This window comes from Montipora capricornis, chromosome 11 (genome assembly GCF_036669925.1).
Source record: "Montipora capricornis isolate CH-2021 chromosome 11, ASM3666992v2, whole genome shotgun sequence".
NCBI classification, from domain to species: Eukaryota; Metazoa; Cnidaria; class Anthozoa; order Scleractinia; family Acroporidae; genus Montipora; species Montipora capricornis.
Window position 1 is genome coordinate 4,585,787 of NC_090893.1, and position 10,000 is coordinate 4,595,786.

Sequence of the window (10,000 nt, forward strand, 5' to 3'; positions counted from 1 at the left end):
GATGGTGTAGCCAGGAAGGATTTCGGTGTCAAAAATGGCGGCGTTCAGCCATGTTTCGGTTATCAGAACAACATCGAAGTCCCCACCATAGACAAGACGCTGGAGTAAAGTTATTTTGCAAAAGTTTTTAGCGTCGTCTACTGACTTCACAATACCTTTTAGGCTTCTTGCGTTCAGGTATAAAGCACGAAGCGAGTCACTCCAACAGGTCGGTCCCGGATTTGGATGAATCCCGACGAGATAAACTTCGCAGGGATTGAAAGTAGCCACCCGATTTGGGCCATACAAGATGGTGCAGTTGAAAAACTTTCTTCTGGCGCTTACATGAGACTCCCCAAGATTGTAAATTGAATTCAACTTGAAAAGAATATCACCAATCAGCGGTTGGAATGTTGCAGATGCATTAGCATAATACAAACAGCAACGTTTGGCTCTTCTATTGACCAGCACTGGAAAAACAATACGTTGATGTTTCACTGATGAAGGGAACAAAGCAACACCAAATACCTCATTAGCAGGTCGTGAACCGCAACTGAACAATATGCAAATTCCAGTGGTTTCGGTAGTTTCTCTCGTATTCAAGTAAGAAGTCAATCTTGATCTTGGAACCAAAATTCGATAATTCTGGAACTTTAAAATCCCCAAAAGTGCACATTGTGTGTTGAGAGGTGGAGTTCTTGCAGAATTAAGTAAGACTGAGCACTCCAAGGTCAGCAAATTCGATAACATTACGGAGAGCAAAACGACACGTCTGACCTCCATGACACTCACGCTTCACACACTTCATTCTCAGTAAATGCCATTTGCCCATCCGGTTTTCCTTGTAACCCTCGATGGAAAACTATTTCATAAGTACGCCGGTGTATAAGTAATACCAGTATGGTGATATAGTAAAGTATTTAGAATAGCGCAGTAGCTGTACAAGGCCTTTAAGCAAAAGAGCACTCCCTTAAACAAATACAGACACAATTTTGACTGCCACCAACTAACCTGGCTGTTTCATTATTACTCAAGAGTCCGAGATTTAAAGGAATCGTCACCGTTGTTGTTGTTATTACCCCAGGGCCGAGTGTGGGTCCCACTGGTACCTCTGAAACAAATTGAATTTTAAAATGAACAACAACTACGACAATTTAACATATTAAGTTTGCATCGAAAGTGATTGCCGACGAGGAGGAACTGCACCTTATTCTGAAAACTCGCTATCACTTGGAGCGCAGCACTATCGTGCTTCAGGAGACGTAGTCCTAGTAGGTCAACGATTGTGCGGCAAACGGCTAACGTTTGGCTGAAATGTGCATTTTGCCAAAAATCAAAGAAACTTGTGTTTGATTTTAGCTCATTTGATGACTGTTACCTAAAGATAACTATTAGAGGGAGATGTGCAGTGCTAGTTTTCTACCCATTATCTAGTCGAATGCTCTAACACTGAGCTACTGGAGACTCTATGGTTAGCAAAGGTGAAATGTGGGTCTTTGACTAATGATTTCTTTAACCGCATTTCTGCACTCACGGCTTGGACACTTCGTGACGCTTATTGAAATCAGCGTGCACCTAATGGGCCATTTCCGACTTGCTGTTTGTCTCGGTTTCGTAGTGAGTCTTGGTGCTCAACTATTGAAAGGGAAATGAGTTTGATTTGCATAAGAATACGCAACTCATTTCCATTTGAACGGTTGTGCACCAGGACTCGTTTCTGGCAATACTTAGACTTGTCACTGCTAAATGAAAAAGTTGTTTTGTATTTGGCGATCAGTAGCAGGCAAATCTTCTTTTATTAATACTCTTTAACATATCAAGAAAATTAACTTTATATCGGTGAGCTCCATCATTGATTTCCTGCAGGCATTTAGATTATTTCTAGCATATACAGGTAGGCTACTACCTCCTCTTTTGCCGTCTCTTGCATACTGTAAAAGGGATGTTGTAGAAAAAGGTTATGGAAGAAGCCGTCCGTCTATTTTAGTTGCAGACGGGAGCAGAATGTCAAAAAAAAAAAATCATTTTTTACCCAAGGATTTGATTTAATCAATTTTGCTACATATGCCGTTGACATTGAAATGATCCACGGAGAGGTCCTATCCTTAGTATGACCTAAGATCTTTTTCAAGATCATCCACTCTTGAGTCTAATGAGGTCACAGAGTTATTGAGATGACGTAGAACAGACGGGGAAGAATGAGTCTGAAAACTTAATTAGGAAGGCAGCACGAGTTCTAAATCATCCACCTGATCATCCACCTTAGTAAATCAGTTGTATTCAGGGATCGATATGTTAGCAAATTTGCACACTTCACCCATCGTGTAAACATTGAGTAGCTCACTGATTCCGCTTGCCAGGCTTCCTACAGCAAAAGCAAGTAAACTTCGCCGGCCAGGATTTTCTTTCAACGTTAAATGCTGAATAACAGCGAAAACTTAAATGAAAGAAGCTAGGTTTGTTGATAAGGCGCTGCGTGTGTTCTGTCATTCAATTCCCTAATGATCGAAAGGATGTACGGTCTAAAACTAGACCCCTGGAGTCGGTAGAACTCGATTCAAAATCAGCCGGTTGGCTCCTCAGCTCAATGGGACAAGTATAAACTCGCCACGTTAAAGGCCGAAACATGGATGGCGAAGCAACATGAAGATCATGATAAGCGGGAGCAAAGAAAACCATGGTTTCTCACAAAAGGTTATACCATGCAAAGCAGACGATAAACTCATTCCAAGAACACAAAAACGTAATAAAACCAACACTAACGCAAGTAAAATAATTTTTAGTTAATTCTCTTCTTTTTAGAACACAATGTCATACATAAATAAAATTCTCACGTTTTCAATTGCTTTCCACAATCATGAATTAGGGTGCCCGAAAACACTGACCCCGGTCCATGGACCCCTCTACGGACCGGGTCCACGGACTGCCTCACGGACCGGTCCACGGACTACCAATACGGACCCCTTATACGGACCACCTTGACACAACATAGAAATGAAAATAAATAAAAACTAAAGATTTGACTTTCTGGTTGTCTGAATAGACCACTCGTGTCACTCGTGTCGGCGAAATCTCAACCGTTACGCTCTGCAAATTTAACAGACTAAGGCTCGGCATCGGGCGAAGAGTCTATTAATCACACATTGCTCCTTCCTTCGCTGTGGACCGGAATGCTATGATAATAAGTAAGTTCTATTTGAATTTTCTTTCCTTCTCTCCGCCATTTTGTTCCGATCATTCTCCCGCGGGTTTGTGAACTCGCCCCAGGCTTCGTGGTCTCTCTGTTCCGAACAAAATGGCGGAAGGAAAGTAGTTATTACCGTTTTTTTTTTTCGAAGCACTCCGGTCAACAGCGAAGGAAAAGGCAATTCAACACCTGAGCCTTAGTCTGATTTGCACAGCGTAACGGCTGACATTTCGCTGGCAAGAGTGGTCCATCTAGACAACGGGAACAACGGGAATAAACAAATTTTCAGTTGGTTTTATCTTTCTTTATTTATTTATTTTTAATTCTGTGTTGTTTTGGGGTGGTCCGTAGAGGGGGTCCGTAGGGATGGTCCGTGGACCGGTCCGTAAGGCAGTTCGTGGACCCGGTCCGTAGGGGGGTCCACGGACCGGGATTCAGTGTTTTCGGGGGACCCCATCGTTCGTCGTCTGAGTGAGATGACACTGCTGAGAGTGAATCACCGATGTAATAATGACAAGAATTGTAATATTATTATACAGTGATGTAAATTGCTTTTTTCAAGGACGATATCGTGAGAAGTGTAGTTAACCGAACCGCAAAATGAAAGCTAAAATTTTACGCGAGCGCTTAGGCCTAATCACTGAAACGAGCGCTTACACTTTCGACATATCGCCAAAATTGCTGATTTGTCAAATTCGCCAAAATCGCCAATGTTCACCCAAGTGGTGTCAATACCAATATGGATGAACTAATTTGACGAAATTGGCAAAAGATCGCCAAAATTGCCGATTTTGTCAATTTCGCCAAAATCGTCAATGTTTACCCAAGTGGTGTCAATACCAATGGATGACCTAATTTGACGAAACTGGCAAAAGATCGCCAAAATCGCTAATTTTGCGAAGATTGTCAATCGTGGAGCTCTTTCGCCAAATCTGCCATAATTTTTGTCATCGCGTGCATTTCTGGACATAAGTGAATATTGAGCACTCAGATTTAGTTATCACCAGACATCACTCTTACCTTGAGTTATCGTCTCGCTAGCATTACTCAATAGTCCATCACCCTTTGAAGTAGCAGCCAGAATCCGAATTTTATATAGAGCCTTCTGACTTAGCCCTGTTATAGTTTTTTTTGATGCAGGTGCTGGTATATCCACTGTGGCAATGGTCTTCTTTTCAACGTCCTCGTAGCGAATGGTGTATCGCGTTATAATGCCGTTTCGGTATTCCTCAGGTACAGGTTCCCACTTCACCAGGATGCTAGTACTGCTGTGCGACTTGCTGTAGGTTATTGTAGGAGAGGCAGATGGTCCTAAAAAACAAGAAGGAAAAGAAACAAATATGACTTGTGTTGGGAAATAAGCCACTACGAAAAAAAGTGAATAGGCATAGACTAATGCCTTAGGGCCTTATTGCTATGATCATGATGATAGTAAAAAACGCAAAAGGCGCATGAGGCCTTTCAGAAATCATGCTCTTTATGTCGCCGACTCTGTGAATTTATTCCAAATGGCCAAAATAAATCTAATCGTTTTTATCATTAAGCCACATTGATCGTCAAATAGTACTCATGTCAAAGCAAACTAGTGCGACCCCCTGCAAAGTGCACCTTACGTAAAAATTGCGTAAATTATGTTTGCACCCAGGATGGGCCACGACATAAATAAAATGCGGTCATGAAATTTCGGTAGACTGCTACCTCGAACAATAATTCCTTGCGTGTTTCCTCTTTTCACAACCTTGTTGCACTGTTCCACCACCCTGCAGCCAAGTTTTCAGGGCATCACGATGATAATTAGGGAGCTTTAGCAACAACAGCAGCGACGGCAACGAGAACGTCGCAAATTTGCATATTTAGAGAGCAAAAGCAATAGCTTTGCACGCTCTGCACGTGCATCTTTTCATTTTTGTTTATTTCTTTAACGTCGTCAGAAAAACAACAACGTGAAATGACCAAATTTGAGGTTTTAGGGACAACGTCAGCGCTTGAGGACAAATTTTCATTTTCTCCCCTAAATTGAGCGCCGTTCATACTAGTCTCGTTCTTGATAGTTTGCCACACCTTTGTCAAATTAAGGTGGCTTACTACAGTTTTAATGGATTATAACAGCCAAACTTCTAACTCTTTTGAAAAATGTCCCAAGATGTTTTTCCTTTCTCTATTTACTGCTTGCTTAAGTCTTTTGCCATTCTATTGAACAATTAAACATAAAGAAATGGCCAAAATGAACGACCGAGTACCTAAGTAGAGACTGGGCACTAGTAGTTTAAATAACGTTTTTCTACCCGTATGACCCCCCTCCCCCCCTCAAAATTTCAGGAATGATAAATTGGCTCTGATTCAGCATTCATGCTAAGTAAAATAAAAATCTGTAAGGTAGATTTATCGCAAATTTTGATTTCACATTTTCTTAGTTTGCGAAAAATGTGCCTTACAGATTTTTAGTTTACTTTGCATGAATGCTGAATCAGAGCCAATTTATCATTCCTGAAATTTTGAGGGGGGGTCATACGGGTAGATTTTGAGAAAAACGTGATTTAAACTACTAGTGCCCAGTCTCTCCTTAGGTACTCGGTCGTTCATTTTGGCCATTTGTTTACGTTTAATTGTTCAATTTTCACATAGAATGGCAAAAGACTTGAGCAAACAGTAAATAGAGAAAGGAAAAACATCTTGGGACATTTTTCAAAAGAGTTAGAAGTTGGGCTGTTATAATCCATTAAAACTGTAGTAAGCCACCTTAAAATGCTTTGAATAGTCGCGAAGTGATAACAATATCGCGAATTCACATTTAACGACGACGTTCTCGTTGCCGTTGCCGTCGTCGATGCTAAAGCTCCCTATTGTACCATAAACTAGTTTTCAACTTTTCATATGGATCAGGTTCACTTCTCACCCCTGACAGTATCTGGTTAAAACGGCACATGTCCTTGGACACGTGATCTCACGGCCCGCAGAAGTGACGTGGCAACTATTAGGGAGCTTAAGCAACGACAACGGCGACAGCAACGAGAACGTCACGAATTTGCATATTTAGTGGGTAAAAACAATAGCTTTTCACGCCCTGCACGTGCGTTTTTCACTTTTGTCCATTTCGTTGCCGTCGTCAGCAAAACAACAACGTGAAATAGCCAAGTTTTTGGTTTTATGAAGAACGTCAGCACTTGAGGATAAATTTTCATTTTTTCTCCTACATTGGAGTGCCGTTCCGAATGGTGTCATCTTTGAGGAATTACCACACCCTTGTCATATTACAAACGTTGAAATAGTAACGACGCGACTAAAATAACGCAAATTTATATTTTGAGACGACGTTCTCGTTGCCGTCGCCATAGTCGTTGCTTAAGCTCCCTAGTAAAACAAGTGTGCCACTTTTCAAAAAAGAAAGTTCTTATTTAATAATTCGCCTGAAAATCCGGTCTCAAAGTACACGCACAATACTCTCTCTGATGCTGAAGGGCCAACAAATCAATGCACTGAACGCTTTGCTTTCAAACCTCGATCTCAACACTATCCAGATTTGTCTCCGGTCGTCCTGAAACTCACTCCAACAGGATCTATCCACGGTCGTTTCAAGTTACTTTCTACACAAGGCCCCACAAGCCTTAAGTTTTAGAACATTAACGTGTATAAGTTCTATACTTTTTCACCCCGTCTATTACGTTAGGGTGATTAGATGCTTCGCACATGTTGGTAACTTCCATCAATATTTAGGGAAAGCAAATTCGCATACGGGTATATAAGTAATCGACAAACGTGCACAATGGAGCTTCCTGTTAAAAATTAAAGCTAAGAGTAGAGAAGAGTATAGTCCAATACATTACTTTACCTACTATCTCTCAGCATTCTCCCAACAGGTCATGATACCCCACTGCACAAAGAACCCCTCAGTCCGAAGAACATACTTCGGTTGGTACTTTAAGTAGTGTTATTAAAGTGTATCATAATAGTATGTAATTATATCATGGATGTATTAAAGCCTTAAATTGTTATATATAAAGGTATATACCAGTGAATTTCCATGTATACCCATATATATTCATGTATACCCATGTATATCCATGTATGCCCATGTATGTTCATGTATACCCATATATATTCATGTATACCCATGTATATCCATGTATACCCATATGTACTTTGCTATAGCTACCTGTATATGCTGATATACCTCTTTTAATTTATGCGCTTTATGATACACTTTAATAACCCTACTTAAAGTACATACCCATACTTCAGAAAAAACCGCTGACAACACGAACCACCCTAAGACTCTTCACACAAAGGTGACCGGAACCATAAACAACACATCATTGCTTGAAATGTTGAGGTACTCTTCTACAATTAACAGCAAATACAAAAATAACGTTTCTACTGTCTACTTACTGTCTTCATCTGTCCGGACTGTAACTACGGGACTGGAAGGTCCACCACCCTTGATTGTAGAAGCAAACACTTCAAAACTGTAGTAAGTATACATCATAAGATCCGTCAAATCTGCTTTCAAAACTTCTTTACGTTTAGTAACAGTTCGACGTTCATGTTCCCCAGCTTCTCCTGTCCTCCAATCGACCACAGTGTAATTTACGATCTCACCGTGCTGCCTTTCAATTGGAACTTCATCCCACTGTACTAATATTGTCCTCGAGCTTGTATTGTGTCCTCTTACGTTTCTGGGAGGAGCACCAGGCGCTGAGAAAAAAAATAAATGGATACATGACAACAAGAAGTGGAAAATCTTAGATGATAACAACTACCAACTAGTTTTAGCAGTACTATTGCGAAAATTCATGCAACAAGAGATTTATCAACTAGGAAGAAGCTTCGCGTTTGTCGCTAAAAGATAAGCTACTGCTTCTCAGTAAAACTTCCCGCGCTGTGCATTTGTATCCTTAAGAGGTAACACAATTTTAATGGCAGTAAAGTAAAAAAAGCTCCTCTTATTCTAATTTATTTCACACCGTTATTCCCTTCTCAACAATTGTGGTTGAAATGCAAGAAATAGACTGAAAATAAACAACATTTTTGGAAGCAGCTCATAGCTCAGTTGGTGAGAGCGTAGCATCGGTATCGCGAGGTCACGGGTTCAAACCCCGTTGAAGTTCGGAATTTTTCAGGCTTCTCTGCACAATAGACCATTTCCGAGTTCATGTCTGCCTCCTCTTCAAAGCGAGTCTAAATGCGAAGTTTTTCTTATGAAAATTAGTTATACTTTAAATAGGAATGAAAACTAATTTTCATAAAAAAAAAACTGAAAAGTGAAAGACACGTTAAAATAACGGCATTTTCATGTTTTTGGACGAACAGTAGGCTGCAAAGTCACAGAACAAAAAGATCTGCTGTTCGTTTGAACGTTTACTTATTTACAGCAATCGAAAGAGCGAGTTAATTTAAGGCCTGGGCAACACTTGCTTCAACATTCGTTCGATTTTGTTGAACGATGGTGACTGCTGGGGTGGGGTGGGCAAACGGTTTCAACACATCATCAACATTTGATTCAAATTCTATTAGACACGGCTCAACGGTTTCATCATCGCTTTGCCCGGGCCTTTACACTTTTTGGATGTTGCATCTAGTGGAAACTCGGAAAAAATCCGCCATTTGAACCCACCACTCTCCATTATCATGACTGCTCAGTGTGTGTACTTGTACCTGTAGTAGTTTCATTTGAATGGTCACACTTTTGAATTTCAACCAAAGGCTCAAAAGATAGAACCACCTTGTACATAATAACTGTAGTAGACAGCACAAGTACAGCTCTGGTCTTATAAAAAGACAGAATCCGCCATAAGCACAATAGATTAAGAAACGATTTTTCACTCACTTGCAGATTTCTTAATCGAGCAATGCAGTCATTTGATGCAACTGTTGTTGTTCCTACAAATTTTGTTTTGTTCACCATTATAAGTGGTAAGTATGGGTGATAAGATTCATTGTAAGTTTATGAAACAATAAGTCTCTGTTGTCAGTTATTGATATTCTGGTACAGTGTACACTTTGGAACTTCATTTGACTTTATAAATAGACATTGACATACATGTACATGCATGTACACACAGGGTGGGGTTTGTTTCTAATCCACATTAATTAAGTATTCCATTTATTGCTCAGTGACCAAGTTAATGTTTTGATTAGATTTCATTTCAGATGTGCTGTAGTTTAGTATTAGCTTTACATGAGAAAAGCAGTAAGTTTGTTTTATTCTTAAGTCAAGGTCACTTTCACTCAAAGACCGGGGAAATTACATGTACAGACAAAAAAGGATTCGTTTGCAGAGTCAAGGTCAATGTAAAATGTGCTAATCTCGAGTGTCTTGTGGACATTTCCACAAACTGACACTACAATGTTTCCTGTTTTGTACAACAGATGTTCCCTACATTTACTCTTAGACTAACATTATAACTTCTCCTCCGTGAACACCTCTTCTCCATGGCATAATTGCTATGGAATCTGTCTTAAAGGAGCTGTAGTAGGAATTTTTGCTTTTTCTAAAAATTAATAAAACTCTTTTTAATGGATCTGTTTCCTTTTTTCTCTCCTTATGCAAAGTATATATACATGTAGTATGGTACATGACTACATGAATGCATAATTTATGGTTCTGTTGGGGAAAACATTTAGAAATTGTAATAGTAAGACAAATGATTCAAATTGTCTCATTTTCCCTTTTCAGGTATTGTTTTATATAGAGAATTCTATGGGCTTACATTCCTAGAAATATTTATGTTTCTCTTTGGGTAAGTGTACATTGGCTATCAGCCAAAAGATGTATTATAAATTTGGGAGAGTAGAAGAAAAATATGCTCAATTTATCTTTCATTTAAACCACTTTTG

General features: G+C 39.8%; 2 protein-coding genes across 2 annotated transcripts in view; one reads left to right on the forward strand and one right to left on the reverse strand.

Moving 5' to 3' along the window:
* LOC138024591 (receptor-type tyrosine-protein phosphatase epsilon-like) overlaps nucleotides 1-8,787 on the reverse strand; it is a 26,596-nt gene extending 17,809 nt beyond the window's left edge. Inside the window, exons 1-4 of the mRNA XM_068871820.1 lie at nucleotides 8,778-8,787; nucleotides 7,553-7,858; nucleotides 4,187-4,477; nucleotides 991-1,090 (exon numbers count right to left, since the gene is read on the reverse strand). Of these exons, the coding sequence (XP_068727921.1) occupies nucleotides 991-1,090; nucleotides 4,187-4,477; nucleotides 7,553-7,858; nucleotides 8,778-8,787 (707 nt within the window). The remainder of the gene's footprint in view (nucleotides 1-990; nucleotides 1,091-4,186; nucleotides 4,478-7,552; nucleotides 7,859-8,777) is intronic.
* The window catches only part of LOC138024908 (NIPA-like protein 2), a 3,824-nt gene continuing 1,237 nt past the window's right edge, over nucleotides 7,414-10,000 (forward strand). Inside the window, exons 1-3 of the mRNA XM_068872105.1 lie at nucleotides 7,414-7,634; nucleotides 8,997-9,076; nucleotides 9,840-9,903. Coding sequence (XP_068728206.1) covers nucleotides 9,013-9,076; nucleotides 9,840-9,903 — 128 coding nt within the window. The 5' untranslated portion in view covers nucleotides 7,414-7,634; nucleotides 8,997-9,012. The remainder of the gene's footprint in view (nucleotides 7,635-8,996; nucleotides 9,077-9,839; nucleotides 9,904-10,000) is intronic.